At 43.7% G+C, this 20,926-nt stretch overlaps 1 protein-coding gene across 4 annotated transcripts; it reads left to right on the top strand.

Moving 5' to 3' along the window:
* Window positions 1-29: 29 nt before the first annotated feature.
* FBXO40 (F-box protein 40) lies at window positions 30-19,562 on the top strand. Of its 4 annotated transcripts, none has more exons than XM_051780719.1 (4): window positions 31-1,113; window positions 3,924-4,010; window positions 11,616-13,514; window positions 15,657-19,562. In XM_051780719.1, the coding sequence occupies exons 2-4, from the start codon at window positions 4,002-4,004 to the stop codon at window positions 15,852-15,854; spliced, it is 2,106 nt and encodes a 701-aa protein (XP_051636679.1). In that variant the 5' UTR covers window positions 31-1,113; window positions 3,924-4,001; the 3' UTR covers window positions 15,855-19,562. The 4 variants fall into 4 exon arrangements, 3 of the variants coding, with proteins under 3 accessions (XP_051636680.1, XP_051636679.1, XP_051636678.1); XR_007903390.1 differs by lacking the exon at window positions 31-1,113 and having other exon boundaries at window positions 3,152-4,010; window positions 15,657-16,155; window positions 16,878-19,562; XM_051780720.1 differs by lacking the exon at window positions 3,924-4,010 and having other exon boundaries at window positions 30-1,113.
* Window positions 19,563-20,926: the final 1,364 nt, after the last annotated feature.

Here is a 20,926-nt window from a genome sequence, read left to right as displayed (position 1 = left end):
GGCGCCGCGCCCGGGAGGGTCTGGGGACGGGGAGGAGGAGCCACCTCCCTCCCTCCACGCCTGAGGGGCGGCGGTGGCGGCCGACGGGAGGGCGGGTCGCGAGTCCGGGCACGAAGGGGATGGCGGTGGCCGCAGTGGTGCAGCAGCCGCTAAAGGCAGGGAAGTGTTAGGCCGTAACCCGCCGCCCGCCAGCGCCGCCGGCAGGGAGCTTCGGACCGGGAGGCAGTGAAAGTGACAGGGATGCCCCGGGGGCTGTTACAGCTCGGGATAACGCAGCGGGCTCATATTTCCGCCGTAGTTAATGCAGGTTCCATAGCCGTGGCCTCGGGGTCACCGCAGAGCGCGTCACTGCGGGTGCGGCGAACAGCGGAGCCATTTCGCGGTGCCACGGGCGGTCCCGCGGCAGCGACAGGCACGGGGGCAGTGACAGGGACAGACACAGCGGCCGTCGCTGACCGCAGAGACGGCACGGAAAGCCATAAGTTGCCAGTCAGCCACGGAGTACGATGCGATAGCCGCATACATTGGATTGTGTGGCACAATCCGGCCCGCACACCCACAGAGGAGGACAGGATGGCAGGAGGAGGAGCCCAAGAAACGCCCTGCCGGGCCCATCCCAGGAGCCATCAGCCCACCAAAGGCCCATCTCGAGGGTGGGCAGCTGGAAAACACAGATAAGGACTCAGAAGAAGGGACACCTTGTCCAGCCCCCTGCCAGGGGAGCCTCAGCCCCAGAGCACCTTTAGGACTGGGGGTGTCACTGTCTTCAGGGGTGTGGGACACACAATGGGATACAGGGGAAGAGCATTTGGGCATTGCACGGGATGCATTAAGGGGTGTTCAGGGCAGAAACAGAAGGGATTTAGGTGACTTGTGGAGAAACAAGCATGGGACATGGGAATAAAAAGGGTCAATAGTGTGTAAATGGTTTGTGATGGTTTGGCCACGCCCTGCACCTTATCAGTGCAGCCTGTCCCGTCTTCTCACTAAACTTCTTTCACAATTTGCCCTGGGTGAGGGCCTTTCATTACCACATGGTAATGGTGTGGAGGGATCCAAGTGCCAGCAGCTTGGACTTGTGCCCCGGGAGCAGCACTGGGCATGGGCATGTAGGTGAGTGTGAACAGCCACAACTATCCAGCAAGGGGGCCTGGGAGCCAGGAAAAGGCTGTGAAGGAGGAGACAGCTCCCAGAGTAACCAGAGAAGGCCCATCCAGCTGCCAAAAAGACTGAGAGGCCTGGGGATCCCTGGGGGCAAAACCACCACAGGGAGTTTACTACTGGGAGACCAAGGGTACCAGAGGGTACCTGATACCAGAGGGTACCAGGGATCAAGGGGCAACTACTGGGCAGACAACCTGAGCCAAGCTGCTGGAGGGAGAGACTCTTCCCATGTGTGTGTGTATACATATATAAATATACATGGATGCTCACTAGCACACCTCCATCCTGCTCAGCCAAACTGGGGGGGAGGGGGGATGAGGCCACTGGCACTGTGTGTGAGTGCTCTGTGTGGCTGGATGTGTAATCTGTGTCCATGTTCGAGAGGTGTATATGTGGATTTGTGCATGTGCCTACTGGGAAATACAAGCTCAACCAGGCTATTGCATGGGGGCATGGAGCTGCAGAGGCCTCACCTCTCTCAGGCTACCAGATATCACCCAATTTTCCCATATCAGTAGATGTGTATATTTGTATATATCATACATATCCATATCATGTACATAGGTATATTTCATAGGGCTTCACATAGAAGAATGGCATTTCTACACATAGAATTGAGATACGATAGATTAAAGCAGACAGGCAACAGCTTTCTCCCAAAGCATTTGCACAAAAAAATAAATGACAGTTACACTTTTCTTTCAGAGATTTCATGTTTCTTGCATCCTACCTAAGCATATCTGTACTGCAGCAGGAGGTCTGGTTACAGTATTGGTTGGCATTCCTGAGATACCTTGAATCAAATTAGCACAGATAAGGGTGGCAGCAGAGATCTTCAAAGTCTCCTTGTTTTGATAAAAGTCTGCTTTCAGGTGCAGCTAAGCTAATGCAATGGTGTGCTGCAGGTACAAGGATGAATTCCTGTTTCCTGTCTCTCTGCTCTTCTGCTCCCTTCTCTCTACCAAGTACACATTTTCAGGGACGGAGAACTATGTTCATTCTGCGTGTCTTGTGATACCCTGCCCTAAAAGACCACCACACATGGTGCCTTTTTGATTAAAGTCATCACCTGCAGGGAAGGGTTTGCAAAACTTGTGGGCTTGTGTTAGACGTGGCTGTGAGGCAGCGTACCAAACAGAGTGAGACAGGTCCACACTGTCTGGGTCTGTGTGATCACTGAGCAATGCATGGAAGAGCAAAAAGCACCAGTTCAGACTGTCTGAAAACACAGAGATCTAAAACCAGGCTGAGATCAGGTGCTGGTAAAATTAAGACAGAAGGTGGCTTCATTTCTGACAACAACTTCTGAAATCCTGAGTATTTTAGTAATCTGGGTTAATTCAAATACAGGGTGTTTACTCCGAAACCAGTAATACAGAACTTTGAGAAGAATTTTACTTCACACAAAAGCTAGTCATACCCCCAGCATGTTTTTAAACACAACCTCTAAAGATGACAACAACATTAAAGGCTAATGAGTGACCCTGAACTGGGGGGATGAGGGTGGGAGTGGACAGGGTAAACAGATCAGCGATCACGTTGTGATTGGGTGAAATTTGGGTTTAGGCATACTACTACAGGCTCTCATTTTCCACAGTGCAGTGGGATGCCAGAAAATGGTATCACGATAATACAGCCCTTTCTAAAAAAGGCCACGGAGCCAGACTGCTAACCATATTTAGCACTACTAAATTGCGATTGGCACCAGCAAGCCTTGGTTGTCACCCACTGACATTTTGTTCAGCCCTAAAAATGAAAACAGTTGCCTGGACTGTTTCAAACTATGAGAGTCACTGGGGAATCACAGATAGGGAAAGAGAAAGATAAGGCAAAGTAACAAGTTCATCAGGACTTAGGATCTCAGAGCTGCCACAGCCAAAAGGGGTGGTTCTGTGTTTCTGAGGCGGTGAAAGGTGGCCACGTATGGCAGCAGGGTCACAAGAGGTGTCTGCAGCCAGATGAGGTGAGCACCCACCAGGGAAAAGCAGTGCCTGCCCCATGTGCATCCCTGAACCTCACTGACACATAGTAGCTGTTTGTACTCACTATCAGTATGAAATGCTCACCATAAAACTCACCACAAAATGCTTTCGTGGGTCCATGCTGGCAGTAAAACACAACTGCTTTCCTTTGCTCCTTTGCTTCCCCAGCTTTGGCTGAGGAAGGGTGACACTGGGAGCTGTTCCCTGAGGCTTGCCCTTGGTGGCTGGTGGAACCTTTTCCCTGTGCAGTGGAGGGATGAGCTGGGGAGTCTCCTGGGGGTCCCCAGGAGGTGGGCAAGCAGATCTACCTGACTGCTCAGCTCTGGGATGTTCCTGCTCTCTTTTCTGTCCACCCTGTTTGGTGGGCAGATTGGAAACCCGCCATTGCTGTCTGCACCACCTGCTGAATCTGGTGAAAATGGGGTGACAATTCCGACAGCAGAAACCACAAACTGGTGTGAGCACCAAGGGGAATTAAGTTGTAAAGGGAAAACCACCATCAGAGAGCAGCAAGGAGCTGATACACGGCTCTGGGAAGGGTTTTGATCTCCTCTCTTACAGGGGGCACAGAGTATTATTGCTTCTGCCTCTCATCTTGTCTGTGAAATACCACTCCAGAACTGACAGTGTTAACAAATACAGTGAAAGAGACTGCTCTGTAAGCTGAGCTACATGGTCACATGCACAGGTTTTATTTTTAACATCTCAAAACTACTTGATGTTTCTGCCTGGGCTTGCTCCGTGTCCTTCTGTTCTCTTCTCTTTCTTTGCTTGCAGTTCTCCCTCACCCACCTCACTTCAGCCCAGCTGAGCACAACCAGGAGAGCAAGTGTTTGGTACACACACAGGGGCTCTATGATCAAGGTAAGGTTTTTTAAATAGAGTTGGAGTTTTTACTGGACAGACCTTATGCAGTGTAATGGTTACTCTATTGAGCTGTGAAAATCAAGACATCTTCAAAACAACCTTAGTAATTAAGATGAAGTAGAATAACCATGAGATGTCTTAAATGACACCCTAAAACAGAGGCAGCTGGTAACTGTGAGCACTTTTGCAACATACTACTCTAAAAAAAAAACCCTCCATAATATATTCAGTGAATTAGCTGTAGTTTGCAGTACTGTATCCAGGGTTTTAAAAACTAAGATGCTGATTGTAACATGGGAGCTTCAGCAGCGGGTCAGATGATAAATCAAAAATTCAGTCTCTGTAATTTTCAGGAAACTCTGAAGAGAAGTAAGACAAGGAGATACAGTAAGGGTTAGGGGAAAGGCAAGAGCAATCTTGTAGCAAAAATGCTCAGACTTAAAATCTAATGAGTTTTGTAGACTCAGGCTGCAAACTTTATGTTGGCAATCCAGACTGAATGAATGGTGAAGTAAGAATTACAAGGGTTACAGGTACTACTGTACCATTTAGTCTTGTGGCTGCTTAACAATTTTTATTCATGAATCTCTTTTATGTTTTTTTTATGACTTACACCTTAACCAATAGCTCTGAAATTCTCTGAACTGAGCACCTGCCTTGGGCTGCCTTATGTTTTGCTTAAAGCCATTCACTAGATTGTCTCAGTAAGTTTTCAGAAAAGTATGTTAATGAGATTGTTACTGGAGTGTAAAATAGAACCTGAGCCAAAGGAGAAAAACCCATGGTTTGGGCCATTCCTTTTTTTCCCTCAAACTGCAACTAGACTGGAACCTACTGTTTTAAAGCACTTGCTCAACTCAAACCAAGACCAAACTGACTTCCCAGTTACTGATGCAAAGTAAAAGTTTGCCTGACTCATGTGTCTACCAAGGACAGCACAGGGCCCCCTCCCATGCCCAAGGAGCAGCAGAGCAGCTCCATGTTACAGCCTCCTGTCCTGTCTGTCTCCCACATCACTCCCCAACATGCCCAGCACAAGATGCTGATTCTGGGCTACCCTGCACCATGCCACCAGCTCAGGGGACCACTTCAGCACCTGAAATTTTTGAGTGGGTTTGTCTTAGCTGAGCTATGGCTACATTGCACCAAGTAGGGAGGAGCACGAAATATTGCTGATCCAGGTCTCACAGTGGGGAGTGCAGGGTGAGGTTTCCACCAGCAGTGCCCTGTGTTATCTGTGCCTCACTACTCCAAACTCTCCCCTGTTTTTCCTGTACCAGTGCTGGTGCATTTCACCAAACAGAAATTGCACGAGCAAGTTTTGGTGCCTGTGTGCAGCACAGATTTTCCAGGTGGGGAGGAGGCCTGATGGTGTAACAGCTTCTCTTGAGCTCCATGGTCCTGCATGTCCTGCATGTGTTGCTGTGAGAACCTGAGTAGCGGGTGTGCTCTGGAAGAAAAGCAAGGAACATAGATTGAAGTCTTTGCCCAACTGATGGACTATACTGTGGACTTACTCCATCCTTGAAATTTTAAAGTGTTTTTTTCAGTAAAAACTAATTCCAACCTGTTCAGTAAGTCTGAACTAGTGGCTATTGCCATGAAACATCACAGCCTCAGCCAGATGATCCCCAGCTAAAAAATAGAGGGAGTATCTCCATAATTGTCACAGCTTCATTCTTCCACCTTTGGGTTTATCTAACAGGTCAGTTGTCTCCTGGGAAACCTTTTCCCTCCTCACGTTTTATACTGAGGATTTGAGGTTCACCAGGATTGCCCTGGAATCAAAGTGCCTCTGTAAAATCCATGTGAACTTTTTCAAGGTCACCTCAAAACTAGAGTTTGCTCATGCTCACTAGAGGGTTATTAACACTGTTGATCACAATTTCATCTATACCTTTTATTCTCTCTTTCCACCTACCCTGAGCTGTACCATATTCACTGCCTGACTCATTTAAATCTTGGCTGGCAACATGCATGTGCAAGATCAGTCCAAATGGCAACTGCAGAGCAGGTGTGCCAGAAGGACAGTGACCTGCTATGCCTAATGCCAAGGCGGTCACCCAGGCTGTCCCTGCTGTCGGTGTTGAGGGGTGGGGTTTGACTTACTTAGGGGTCACTGTGATTCCAGGTGGTGGCATGCTTGGATTTGCTTTTTATTTTGTATCAAAGAACAGGACTTAAGAGGACCTAGGCTCCTGTACAAATGCAGTACAGTATGGTTTCCAATGGGCAGTGCAGTTGGTTAGAGCATAGTGCTGATAACACCAAGGTTGTGGGCTTGATCCCCATGTGGGCCATGACTTAAGAGTTGGACTCAATGATCCTTGTGAGTCCCTTCCAACTCAGAATATTCTGTGAAATCATAGTGTTTTCATCCTCAGCTCTAAAAAATAAAAGTATCTGTTTAGCAAAGGAGACCCAAGTCTGATTTCTTGCCCAGGTTGTTAAGAAGTAGTGACTGAGGAAGAATGGTGCACGAAAGGAAAATGTCTAGTTTAAGGAGACTTAGATGGTGTCCTAGAAAATGTAATTCTGCAGCAGGCTCTGCCAGGGTTTTTGTGCAGGATGCATCAGCTGCAAGTGAAACATCAGAACCTGAACATCTCCATGACTGGCATGTATAGTGATTTATATAAAATATTATATATATATATATATATATATATAAAATATTATATAAATTTATATGAAATATTAGTTATTTTCATATTTCTATTCCTTATTTGTATATTTGCCAAATAGAAGCAACAGTATCTTTCAACCTTAAGGGCACCTCTAGTACTGCAAAGATAAATTCTTTATTGATTGTGAACCCTCTCAGATCTAAGATATTAAATATACTGAAAAACCCTGTAAGAAAATTAATAACTCTGTTATTAATTAATTATTTACCTCGAGATTTCAATATGATAAAAATGAGATAAACATGATATACTCGGTAACAAGGATTAAAAGAAATAGAGAACATCACCTATCTGCCTATATATTCAACAAAAGCATTCACATTCCTTCTTTTGTAACATTATATGTAACTTTATCATTCTTGGCTCCAGCATTTGGATGCAAATTTTCCTGAGATTTTTTAAGAGCTCATTATCCTGTTGTAAAATTTAACAAGATTGTTTTAAGTTTGTTCGAAATCTCATCTCAGAGGCACTCATTAGGGTCATTATCTGGGGTTTCTGAGTGGCCCTTTTTCATGTTTCTTCAAAATGGGAGGTATCCCTTGATTCTGTGCAAAGAGCTCAGGTATGATGTATGACCTTAGTATGTCAAATGATCAGTCACATACAGCATGTACCAAATAAGAAAACACTTGTATTATTTTGGCTAATTGACTGCAACTGAATTAAATGTTTATTTCCTGAAAACAAATCGTAATTGGTTTATAAACTGTCAGTTATTGTCACTGAACAGATCTGCTCCAGATACAAACATAGCTGCAGTTAAAATAGCAGCTGTATATTTTTAAGCCTTACTTGATTTGCTGTCTTGACAGTCTAAAAATAAAGATTTACCGAAGTGGACAGACTGTGGACTGTAATTTGCATCCTTTCTTGCACAGTAGCTTGAACATGATTGAAGTTAGCATTTCTGGTTTGCTATTTTTTTTTCTAACCCAGATCTTAAAAGATTTTGCAAGTTGCAAGGAAACAAGAAGTGTACATCTTTAGAGAAACATTTCATCACCTTACATATCTGTGTGTCACCTGCCTCTGGATGTTATGTATCAAACTTACCGAGGAAAAAATTTGTAAACTTTCTGCTGAGGGTTCTGAAAGTTGTAGCTTGTGTGCTGACACTAATACCATCAACTAAATCACAGAGCTAGCTAGATCATCAATTAAAATACAAAGCTCCTGATTATCGGCATGTCAGAATAGAAGCAGCATTCAAACCCTGATAAATATCAGGAAAAAATTCTCTGTCCCTTCCTCCTGTCCTCTAGCTTCACAGATTTAACAATGAGAAGAGAGACAGAGACATATTTTGTCTGAAAAGAACAGCATATGCAAGTTAGAGATGAGATAAACTCAAAAAAATACCTGAATAATGATGAAGACTGACTCTGCATCTGAATGCTCTGATATGGTCTCTTTTCATAAACAAAGCATATATTTTCTTTCTCTACATGTGATTCAGATGGGGTTTCTTTCAGCATACAGCAATGTGAAAGCAGGCTCCTCTCCAGAAACTTTGCAATCAGTCCTTTCTGTGTTTTGGAGAACAATAAGGCCTGTGCCTTTGATGTAGTTTTATTTATCGGTTATTTCTCCCCAAGAGTTACTTTTGCAGTGGAAAGTATTGTTCACACAATACATTCGTGTTTTTATTGCAGTGTAATGTAGCCAGCCTTCCTCTGACCTTATGCAAGTCATGACTGGGACTATTTTTAGAGATTATATTTGCAGCAAAATGCTACAAGAATGAGAGCAGCAAGGATGCTGCCAATATGAAATAAATCTATCTGTGTCTCCTGCTTCTCTGAGCCACATAAATGTAGGTGTAACAAACAGCCTAAATCAGGACAGATGCCACCCTGAACCACGTGTATTTAAGGGCTGGATGTGGCTGAGGCCACCCTGGCCTGCACTCTGGTGTCACCCCTGTGCAGAAGCCAGTACTTCCCAAGACAGGGCAGGGATGTTATAATGGGCAGTTACAAAATACTGTTTTCTGCATCACTGTCTGGAGCTCTTTCCATGCAAAGGTGAAGGTACCTGAGCCTTATACTTCAGAGTGTAAGTCTCTGAGTAAAGGGACCACCAAGGGTGTGTTCCTTTATCCTGCAGGGCCAAGAGGGAATGGGGTTGATTCACTAGGAGCTGTAAGCAGGCATTGATCAGCACTGGAAATTGCAAAAGATGGAACAAAGTTGTGTTGAGTAATTAATACACGTCAAATTCAAACACGAGTGTGTGGTCTTTAGTGCAGGATCCCAGGAGCATTACCTTTACCAGACATCTTTCCTTCTCCAATGTTTCTTGTGACTTCCATTGCCAGGGTGTGAAAGTGTGAAAGACAGCAAGTTAAGACAGTACCTTCATGAAAGAGGGGGAGCAGCTTCACATAGCATCTCTTCTCCTTGAGCCTGAGCCCATCTCCTCTGCAGCACAGCTCTCCTAAGGGCTAGGTCACTTAAGCCTGGGGTTGCAAAAGCACTCACACCTAGGTAAACACTACTGTGTTCTCTTTAATCTTAGCTAAAAAGAACCCAAAGTCTTAATTATTTTGCTACAAATGTCTGTTTTTTCTCAGAGCCAAACAAGAGTCTACTGGACCTATGGTAGTTCCTACTGCATAGAAGATGTGATGGGAAGACTTGTCAAAAATCTTTTTCCCGTTTTCACAAAGAAAGAACAGCACTCTGTGTCCTATTTGAAAACACAACTCCAGTTCCTCCTTATAATTAGCTTTTCCGCTTCCACAAAGACTCACGGTGGGCTGAATCAAGGTGGAATGCAGCCCTTACAGCAAGGAGCAGGAGATTAGAAGTCAGGAGTTTGCTGCTTGCAGCTGCTCTTCTTTGGGCCAAGTTACTAATACCCTGTTGAAGATATCCAGGGAAGTAGCTCTAAGCAGTGACTGAGCAGCCTCTAGTTCTATAATCCAACAACTGTGTGTGAGGGGAAAGGACCCCCTAAACCACATCTCTTACAGACATTGTTGAAGAAAACTTCAGGGCTGGATGGACCTCTGGTTTGACCCAGAATTTCATTTCATATGTTCTTGAATTTTGTACAACAGGAGGCATGCCTCATGATAACCACCATCTCCATTCACTTACTGTTGGACTGTGCTGGACTGTTGGACTGATTTTCCATTTGTAGGAAGGATTAACAGCTATTATCTGGAATTATTGCAAGAGTAGATATATTATGAGCAAGGGGAACTGAGATCTTTTTGAAGGAGGTCTTGTAAGTGCATTATTTTTACATTAAACTGATTTAATTGACCGGAGAAGAATGAGAAATGCAATAATTAAACTGAAGCCAGTGGTTCATTGTGACACAAACATAGTAATCTGGTAGTGATAACCTTTTATCATGTTCTTTTACTTCTGCTTTTTGCTGTTGGACATCAGGAAAAGGTTTTTAAGGGGAGGAGAGAAAAAGATTATACTTGAAGCCACATTATTATGAAAGTGTGAGAACAGAAATTCAGTCTTCCTTAAGACAACATTTAATTAATACATGTAAATAATATATATAACATATATTAATTATATAATAAACTCGTTTAAATTTCTGAAACATTTGGTTTGGCACATCAACTTGTTCTTTTAATCCAGTCTGTTGGTTGCAAATTTTAAATTCATGGAGCTGCCTGGTGGCAGCTGAATTTATGAAACAGAGATTAGTATTATTTATTCTTGTTGCCTGGGACCTCTTTTTCTGTTTTCTGGCCCCTTGTGGTGTCACTAACACCCTCATAAAATGGATCTAAAATGTGATCAGCTTAGGGTCACCTATTAAGTACCAGGCAGTGTTTGACACTGACTTGTCAGAAGTACATAAGGTGAACTAGAGAAAGCAGAGCAGTGGTGACCAGTTTTTATATGATCATGATCTAAAACAAATCCCAAAGGGAGAAAAATGGATTCTTTCTCAAAGAGACACCATGTGAAAAACATGAGCAGGCTGGCCTCCCCTGCACCGTTGTGTGAAGGGAAAAGCCCTGTCGAGATTAGACCTTTGTCGCTTCCCATTTGCCCTGTCTGCACAGGGTGGTATGGAGAGGAGCATGGAATAAACCATACCTGCCATCTTCTCCTTCCTCCTATCAGCATTCACTGGTGGTAGCAAAGGGAAGAAAGGTGAAAGACAGTTTATAAAAAAAAAAAAAAAGAAAATGGATTTATTGGAGCGAGTATAACCTTGCAATAAGCCTCCATTACACTCTGGAGCTTCACTCCAAAACTCACACCAAGGCATCACTTTATTCCAGGTTTTGAATAAAGTGGAAGTAGCAAATAACCTGCTTGAAGGAAAGTTCCCTGCAGTCTCTGTTCCACAACATGCAGGCATCATCAAGGGGCATAAAGGTAAATCAGGAAAGCAGAGTAAAGAAGCCTAGGCAAATTAGCGTTTACCCAGGCTGTTTTCCGCACTGGGAATGGTATCCTGAAGATAATTCTCACTCTCAACCTTGCTGGTGTAGAGCAAAGGGAGGTTCGTTTGTGCAACATTCATGTTTTTGTGGGAGAGAGGAAAAAGGAATGTAATTTTTCCTACTCAATGTTGAGGAAGTGGAATGCTCCTTCACTGTGCCTCTGGCAATCTTGATTTCAGCAGCTTGGTTTAGAAAGACCCAGTGTAAACACTGGGATAGAAAACCACTCGCTCCCAAACCCTGACTGCTTGGGCTAACAAGTGAGGACCTTATCTATATCTGTGCTGCTACCAGGCCACGCTGTACTGTGGGGATCAGAGCTGATATGTGACTGTACAGAGCTGGCAGTCATTTGCCCACAACCTTATTCCTGCTAGGAGTGCATGTGAGCACCTAATGTGTAGAAACCAAGGACGAGCATGGGGGGTCTGTGGCCATCTTTGCTCCTTCAGGCAATAACTCTTGTCTTGTCTTTGCTACACACAGCACCGGGCCCAGAAAGCTCCCCCTGGGCAGCACAGACACTGCGAGAGATGTTTCAGCCGGCACTGCCGCGCACCAATTGAGATCTCCGTCTCCTGCATGGTGATCAGCTGCCGCCTTCACTGCGGGGCCACCTTCCACATGTGCAAGGAGGAGGAGCACCAGTTGCTCTGTCCCTTTGAGCAGGTCTCCTGTCTCAACTCAGCTTATGGCTGCCCTTTTTCCATGGCCCGCTTTAAGCTGGGGAAGCACCTCCAGGTCTGTCCAGCCAGTGTTGTCTGCTGCTCGATGGAGTGGAATCGCTGGCCAAACGTGGATTCAGACACCACCCTCCACAAAAATATTATGAAGGAGACCTTAAATGAAGAGTGTCTGGACACAGCCTTGGCACTCAGAGACCAGAAGGTACTTTTCAGGACTTTGAAAATAGCCGAATTGTTTCCAGAGTGGAGGAAAAAGGATGAAGTGGAAGAGCTTTTGGATGAAGCCACGGGTGGTGAAGCAGGTGCTGTGGGGGGAGTCGCCTGTGGTTCCCAAGAGGGCAAAGACCAGTTGCCGGAGCTCAGCCAACGTGAGCGTGAAGAGCTGGCAAAGGACAAAGAGGGAATGGACCTGGGAAGTTACAAAACCTGGGAGAACATTTTCAGCAAAGAGCTCCTGGCTTGCCAGGTTGTGGGCTCAGCAGCCAGCACAGGACAAAAGACAGAGGAGGCTTCCAAGAAGACAGCACCAGCCTCTCATGCTGCCAGCTCCACAGAGAAGGCAAAGGAAGGACCTGATGGTGCAGAAGAGGCAAAGGACCAAAAGCCTGAACAAGTAACACCAGGTAGAGAACTGAAAGGAATGGCTCCCTGGCAAGACGGGGTCCTGGAGAGGCTGAAGAAGGAAGTTGGTGTAGGTGATTACAACATGTATTTGGTGCATCATGGTGGAATGCTCATCCGCTTTGGCCAGATGGCTGCTTGCACTCCCAAAGAAAAAGACTTTGTCTATGGGAACTTGGAAGCCCAGGAGGTGAAGACTGTTTACACCTTCAAAGTGCCAGTTAGTTACTGTGGCAAAAGAGCACGACTAGGAGATGCACTGGGCCACAAGATGCCAACTTCAGACAAGTCAGTGGATACCTCAGAACTGGGAATAAACATAGAAGAACTACCTAAGACAAATATAGTTGAAGCCACACTGCTGTGTGCTCTGGAAAAAGAGCTGAAAGGCCATGAGATCTCTGAAGCAAGGGGTATCGATGGACTCTTTGTGGATTTTGCAACACAGACATACAGCTTTTCTTTGGAGCCCTTCTCCTCCAATGCTGTTCTAGCAGATGTTCTGGATGAAGAAAGCCCACAAGAACTCCACATGGAGCTCTACACTGATTGCGTAACCAGAAGACACAACAAAAGCAGTTCAGCTTTCACGTTCACTTGCAGTCATTTCTTCAGGAGAGATGAGTTCCCATCCCACTTCAAGAACGTGCACGCTGATATCCAGTCATGTCTGGATGGATGGTTCCAGCATCGCTGCCCACTGGCCTACCTGGGATGTCCTTTTGTTCAAAATCACTTCCGCCCTGATGGACTTAAGGCCAAGGTTATATACAGCAAGCCTCTCAAGACATTTGCTATTAAGCCAGAGGTGGACACCCTTCTTGCTGAACCAGGAAAGTGCAATTTCACAGTGGATCATCGAGGAAGAAGTAAGGACTTGCTGAGCAGTCTCCCAGTGGAAGTGCTCAAGTACATTGCGGGATTTCTGGACAGCTTCAGTTTATCTCAACTATCACAAGTGTCAGTGCTCATGAGGGACATCTGTGCCACTCTTCTTCAAGAGAGGGGAATGGTCCTGCTGGTCTGGGAGAAAAAAAGATATTCCCATGGTGGTACTTCGTGGAAAGCTCGCAAAAAGGCAAGTGACTGTGACACTGGGAAAAAAAGACAAGAGTTCTCATCAGATAAACATAAGAATAGCGAGAAAAGCTGCAGATAAGCATGCAGATGTGGGGAAGGTTCATGAGGTTGTGAATTTGCACAAGGGTTTGTTGTCAGGGGCAGGGCTGGAAAGTGCAGCACATCTAGCAAAGGCAGGAAGGTGTAACTAGACATCTTCTGACTGGCAGAAAGTCCCCACCCAAGCTTGTCTTGAGTAACCCATTTGCATGTGCACCATTTTTAGGCACTGGGAACTAAGAATTCCTGATATTTAAGCATTACCAATGGATTTTGGAAGAACTTGATGTTCATACTTTTTTTATTCTTTACAAGCCAATTTAGGTATGTCAAAATGCTTTAGAATGCCAAAAAGGTAAAGAACAAGGAGAGATGGCTGTGAAAGGGGCTCAGGCATTCACATCAAACCCCAAGGTTTGGTTAGTTGTTTATAGGATTACCATGAGTGAGGGAGCAGCATAGGTATAGGGAACCACCTTCTGCAAAGCTGGTCTCCCACTGTTTGTACTGGAAAATTGCTACCCTTATTGGCTGTTTAGGTTGTTTAGGAAGAAATACATAAACACAACTCAGTCTAAGTCCTAGTTGAACATTAGTTATTACAGGGGGTTTTTTCTAGCTGATAGCCTTGCGGCTGTTCTAACATCAAATTGTATAGTGATAGAAACATTTAAGTTGGAAAAGACCTCTGAGATCATTGAGTCCAGCCATTAACCTAACACTGTCAAGTCCACCATCGCATAAAACTGAAAGAGTAGCATGATGCACTTCAGCTTGACCAAGCAGACAAGACAGAGATCTAGGAATAAGAATTTAGAGATCCAGGAGAGACTCCCAGAAATTATCTAAGGACCTGGCTTTCAAGCAGAGCCCTGTAGATCTCTAATTCTTGATTCTTATCAAATGGTAGCATAGCAGTTCGTGACTTCTTATTAAGATAAAGTACTCTCTTTGAAGAGGAAACATGAAGCATGGTGAGTTCAAAAATCTGTGTAACGAAGTGTTGGTGGCTGCAAGTTGAATTAGCCCAATCCAAACCAGGAATTAGCCACTGAAATAATTTACTGGAGGATGTGACTTCCTTCAGTAAAAGGAAGACATTCTAACCACCCAATCATAGAGCAAGTAACTTCAGTTATTGTAGTACAATTTCAAACCAGCAGCATTGAATTTAAGGACTCTCTAACCCTTTTCATGTTAGCTGTCTGTACTGACCACACAGTAATCTTGTTTCCAATGCACAGACTCTGCTTGAAAACATTGTTTGTAATTCCAAATGTCTTGACTACTGTGTATCATAGCTATTATTACTTAGAACTAGGGCAGGGTCAGGCAATCTTCAGCACGGCACATCCACATATTATCCTTCTTCCTGAGGAAGAAACATTTTTATGGAGAAGAAATCTTTAAAAATTAATTTGATTTAATGGTATACAGCAAATATTAAAGTCACTTAATCGTGGTCGTATCACTAGATGCTAGTATATCACTAAGTGGTGCGTGGTATCACTGCAAACAAGAAGTTCAAACAAGTTGAACTGCACATTTCTATTTTCTACAAGTTTGTATGTCCTCTAGTAATAACTTTAACCTTATATTTCCCAGAGTTTTCTGGAGTGGGGTGAATAATAACAGTGTTGTAATGGTAATTGCTTTGTAGTTGCCAAGAGGTGCTTTGGAAGGTCTTTATATTGTCAGGTTTCTTTGAGACACATATCACATAAGCATGCTGCGGTCACTTTGCTTTATAAACATCTTGGATCACACCACACATGTGATGGAGTTTTCTGTAGAGGTGCAGTGGTCAGGTGTCCTCAATTTCCTCATGCTCTGCACTGGATTGACACCATGAAAATCATGGTGTCAGTGACTTCCCCATTAAAAATGGCAGGTGATGACTAAAGCAGAAAAAAACAGCAACTATGAGATACATAACAATACAGACCCCATGTTTGTTTATGCCAGGCCTGCACAATCACTAGCCTGTCCAGTATGAGTAATGCACACCCACTGTGAGCATGTATAGATAATTAAAATCTGCTTCTGTTTTTACCACCATCCCCATTTTCTCTCCCCGATTTCTTTCCCTTTCCCATATTAGATCTGGCAGTTCAGCAGCCTCTTCTCCAGAGTTCACAAATGGCAGCGCAGTGATGTCATGTGCATGTCAGAACACTTGAAGAATTGTCCCTTCTACCAAGTGGAGCACAGGACGGACCCCGTGCTGCTGACGGGCATGTCTGAATCTCGAGAACAGACTCGAAAGACTTTGGTTTCTACTTTCAAGCACAGAGTCTGAACAACCTGCTTGCCCTCTGCCATGCTCCCTTCAGGCATCTTCAGATAAGGATTTGGGAATTCAAGTGTAAAGACTGTTGCTTCCAACTTTCCTTTGGATGTACAAAACTTTTCGTCTCCCTAGCTGTGTTTGAAACATCCTGCTTTTTTTTTTTCCTGCATTAATTTAATTGTTGAAATGTCATCCACTGCTCACTAACATCACATGCTTTCTGTTTATGTTTCTGTTCCTTGCTTAATACAGCATCTTGAAGAAAGCAATAGGGATCTTGTTTGAAAACGGCATCTTTGTAACCTCGAAGGTAGGCTGCTGCTCCTGTACCATGTGCCTGAGAGAAGCGAGAGCAGTTAATGTACTTGGCCTGACTAGGTCTGGAACACTTTGTTTCCATCTGTGAAGCCAAGCTCTAGGAGCACAGATAGATGCCCTTCTGCCTGCCAGACCTAGGGACTTGTAACCTGTTCTGAGGCATGGGCAAAAGAAAAGGACACGCCAAAATTAAGGGAATTTTTTAGAACTCCAGTGAGAACTGAGGAATTTGCAATTTTGCAGTTGTAAGTTGCAAATTCTAATTGTAAGCAATTGTAAACCATATGTCAAAGAAATACTATTCTTTTCCGTAAAAGAAGAGACATTCAGCAACCCATTCAGTAACAGTACAGATAATGCTTGCTTTACAGCACAGAAGAGTGGTTAAAATTTGGTTTATTTTTTAATAAATACACTAACTTAAAAACAGAATGGGCTTGTTGAGGCAACAGATGAGAGAAAGCAGGCATGTTACCAGCAGTGTCTGTCTCATTACACTATTTAAACCCATTTCAGTGGCACTAGAGAGAAATGCCATAGGTGTGGTGGTAGGTGGGATTCCTTTGAAATGGCCATGAACTTTTTCAACAGCTTAACAACAGCTTACAGCCGCTGCACAGCCACAGCGGCGCTGACTCACACACCTTTCTTCTGGTTCGTAGCCAGAAGTGCAAGTTCAGGACATGAGATCTGACTTTCATCTTACTGTCTCAGGCAGAAGAACCTCGCTGGGAGCTGGGATATCTGCTGGCTTGGACCACTGCTCTTCTCACCTGGGCTGGCCAAGTGAAAACTGGCTCAGGTGGATGGGCACACACCACGCTTGCCATCCCTGGTCTTGGTGCATCTGGGATGAGTCGGCTATGCAAGAAGGAGCTCTCTCTTACCCACAGAGGTTGCTGATGAACCTGAGCTGAGCGCTTGGTAATCAAAGACATGAATTGCATGGTGACTGAAACCATGCTGAGTGCAGCTAGTCCTTGTCTACACTTACAGCTTAAGTGGTCCCTGTGAGATTTTTAACCATACGAGGATGTTTTTCTTCTCCAGACACACTCAGGGGCATATTGTCTGAGTTGTGGGGACAGTGGATTGGTCCCAGGAGCAGAAGTAGCAGCAGTTCCTTTTTTTTTTTTTTAATGTTACCCTGTTTTCTGTCCCTAGAGATCCCTTCTGGAAAGTCTCATAAAGCTTTACACATGAGTGTCAGTATTTGTGCCGCGCACTTGAAAATGAAGTCAAGATTAAGATTATGGATAATTTGGGAAGAAGAAGAAAAAATAATAGGATCTCAGAGTAAGTCAGTGTTCAAGGTTGTACAAGAGACCATGAAAAATTTCAGTCTATGAGCAGTCTCTCACATGATCAGCCACTTGGATGCTGTGAACTGGTGTGGCTGCCCCTGGCTGCCCTGATATGGTGGCTTATGTTAGGTATGAATTGGGCTCTTTTTACCTTTACTGTCAGTGTCATAAGCACCGCTTCTATTCCACTCCTGACCTTCTTCTGTCAATTCCAGAGGGTTTTGTTCTTGTACCTCCCTGCTCCTGGAGATGGCATGACTTCAGTTCCAACTTTATTGCCACTGATTCTGCTTCTTCCCTATGCAGGAGGTGCCCAAGTCAGACTACAAGGAGGGCACAACCTTTGCAAATATGATGGTTCAGGGAGGAGTTCAGAGATAGGAATGTCACAACCTCTATCTCTTGGGGTCAACCAGGGTGTACATAGAACATCTAGGAGACTGGATCGTTTTCCTTCTGGTACTGCTATAGGATACACTGGAGTGACAGAGGATGTTAATTCACACAGAAAGAAACACATTTTTCCCCGTGAATATATAGGTATACTTCTGTAAACTATAAATTTGGCTAACTAACCTTTAGCACACCAAGTGAAAGCTGAAAATCCACAATCATCTTCAGGTTATTCTGGTTAACCTGACCCTGGAATAGGCAAAGCTGTACAAAGAAGTGGAGATCACCCTCCTACTGCTGTGTACCCACCTGGCCAATGTCAGCTTCTCACTTCATCTCACATTTACCACTAGCGGAGAGCTGTGGGCTGGTGTTGGATGCAGTTTTATTAATCTGAGGGTGCATGCAAAGCTAGCTCAGTGTTGATGGTCCTATCCATTAGCAGAGTCAGCAGAAGCTTTAGGAGCTGCAAGGAAATTAATTTGCCTGTCCTGTTTACCTTGGTGAGAACAATGCTGGCTTATTTAAAAGGTAAGATGCTTCATTTTGGGTTCAGCAAGTCCTATTTTAAGTTTGTAATTTGGCTGATAAAACTCTTCCTGAATTTCAGCTTGAGGAATTTGATTAAGAGAAACAGAGCATTTAGTGTTTTTTGAAATAGGTCTATTGCTGTGGAGGGATCTGAACTGGAAAATGGGATCCAAGTCCAGCAAAGCATATAAGCTGCTTTTGGTCCAAACCCCACATTCTGGATCTTCATGACTTTGATCTTGCTTCTGCTGCTCACAAGTCTTGTGAAGGGCAAGAGCAATACTCTGCACACTCCAGGCTGACATGTTTTGCAGCATTTTCTCTCACTGGAAGAATGGGAAGTGAAATTATGGTGCCATGGAAATCAGAAGTGTCAGAGTAGAGCAAAAACAGTCATGACAACAGAAGACAGGAAACAGAAAAGGTGATGGGTTTGGATAGAGGAGACCTGCCTGACTGTAGGTGTTATGAGGAGAGGCAAGCAGAGACAGGTAAAAGGGCACAGGAATGAAGGGAAGTGGGATATGGAAGAGGTGATGGAGCTGCAAATGATTTAGGAGGAAACAGTGCAATTCAACAGACACTCGGAGGATAAGAGTGATGTTTAGGAGAGCAGAGACATAAGGGGAATGGAGATTTTATATTTTATTTTATTTTGTTTGGTTTCTACTGACAAGATATTTGGATGAGCCTCGTGAACTCAGTGAAATGCAGATTGTGTTTTGAATTGTAATTTATACAGTGGACCTCACTCTGTGGCACAGCCTCTGTTCTAGGTTAGAGTATTCAGCCAGCAGATCACTGAAACATGAGCTGAGAGGCCTCAGTAAAATCACAGTTATCAGTGCTGATATTGCTGTATGCTGCCAAAACAAGAGATTTCCTGGATAAACACTTCTCCTTGAGAAAAGGTCTGGAAATTCCCAATCAGTGCTATACAGTAACATGGGGCAGATGATCATTTTTAAGGGGTGAAAGGGCAGGTCACCTACTGACATGTATCCTAAGTCTGGTTTGAAGGAAGAATTTTTTTACTGGGCTTCCAACACCCAAAACTGAGCACAGATGAGGCTAAGTTTAAGCAGTGCCTATTATTTTGCAAAACTCTGTAACTCTTTGTTGCTTTCTTAAGAATAAAAATTATTATGGTTTAAAAAAAAATCCATTAAAATTCAAGTCTTAGCTTGTTTTCTTAGTTTCATCACATTAATGTATGCTTTGCCTTTAAATCATATATGGTAGTTCCTGTACCCTCATATTCATTACTGTCCTTTCCTCTGATCCACTCTTTGCTATCATTTTCCTGGCTGAAGACTATTATTTATATTTATTTAATTTTGACAAAATAATTATATTTATTTAGTTTTGACCCCATCTTCTTTGCAGTCACTTTCTCCTTCCTGGTATAGTTACTTAGATGAAAAACTTTCTTTTCTTTTAAAAAAACATATTCCAGATTGATGTTACATTATATCTACAAACATTTGAAGAAAAGTTTTCTCCTTTCCCTTCACTTTTGTGGCTGTTCATCAATGTAGCTACAGAGGGTTTTTTGCTTCTTTACTTAGGGTGCACATTCCAGAAACATTGTGCATTCCTCTCAAATATTCTGGGCATCTTTCACATACAGTTTCCTTACTGCTGCAGTCCATGCTATAGAGTCTTAATTCCTTGGGGTTTAATTTCTTTTGAAACAAAACATGCATATGCAGTGCAGGCCTATTCTTATTTAGCTTCCCACTGAATTTATACGTAAGGAAATTATGATCACACACTCTAAATTTATTTTTGATGACCACCTGCTCTATGACTTAATTGCTATTTACAACTAACAAATCTTTTGTAGGTTCAGTGATGGTTTTGTGAAGGAATTTGTCATGTCATGTTCAGAATCATAGGCCTGAGGCCCATTATGATCATGAGAGATTATCATAATGTTCATAACTCTGAAGTTAGTTTCTCCATGGCAGCACAGTTCTTACTGGGGTTTATCTCCTTTAATATTAGCTCTCTCCCTTCATATCCAGGTATGAACTTGAGCAGTTCATGGCTGACACTGAGCTGCACCAGAGAAAAGCTCTTTTAACTTTCTGAGTTTTATCTAGGCAAGCTGTAATATCATTCATGTGAGACTAATGCACTATTTTTGTTTTCCTTTCTACCACTCCGGAACAGCAGAATTTTTAATACCAGTGATGACTGTTATTCACCATATTCCTTGTACTTGCATGATAGCTAATTTACACTGCATATTATTTCCTACTAGTATCTGGAAGGTAGTTACAAAGACAATGGAGCCAAAGTTTTCTCAGTAGTAGTAGGTGATATAACAAGGGGCAATGGCAACAAGTTAAGGTCTGGTAGGTTCAGGTTGAACTTTAGGAATTACTTTTTTACCAGAAGAGTAGAAAAGCAGCACTGGAACAGGTCCTCAGAAGGGTGGTAATATCTCCACCCTTGGAGGGTTTCCAGACTTGGTTGGACAAAATCATGGTGACCTGATTGAGCCAGAGGCTGAATCAGAGATCTCTGGAG

The sequence above is a fragment of the Manacus candei genome, unplaced genomic scaffold (genome assembly GCF_025592945.1).
Source record: "Manacus candei isolate 608988 ecotype Guabito, Panama unplaced genomic scaffold, ASM2559294v1 h1tg000014l, whole genome shotgun sequence".
Classification (NCBI taxonomy): Eukaryota; Metazoa; Chordata; class Aves; order Passeriformes; family Pipridae; genus Manacus; species Manacus candei.
This window is presented reverse-complemented; position numbering and strand designations above follow the sequence as displayed.

Excerpts from the sequence above, each read along its gene's own strand:
- FBXO40 (XM_051780718.1), top strand. The coding sequence starts at position 3,819 with ATGGTCACATGCACAGGTTTTATTTTTAACATCTCAAAACTACTTGAT. Across the intron at positions 4,011-11,615 it reads ACAGGGGCTCTATGATCAAG|CACCGGGCCCAGAAAGCTCC; the intron begins GTAAGGTTTTTT and ends TGCTACACACAG. Across the intron at positions 13,515-15,656 it reads CGTGGAAAGCTCGCAAAAAG|ATCTGGCAGTTCAGCAGCCT; the intron begins GCAAGTGACTGT and ends TTCCCATATTAG.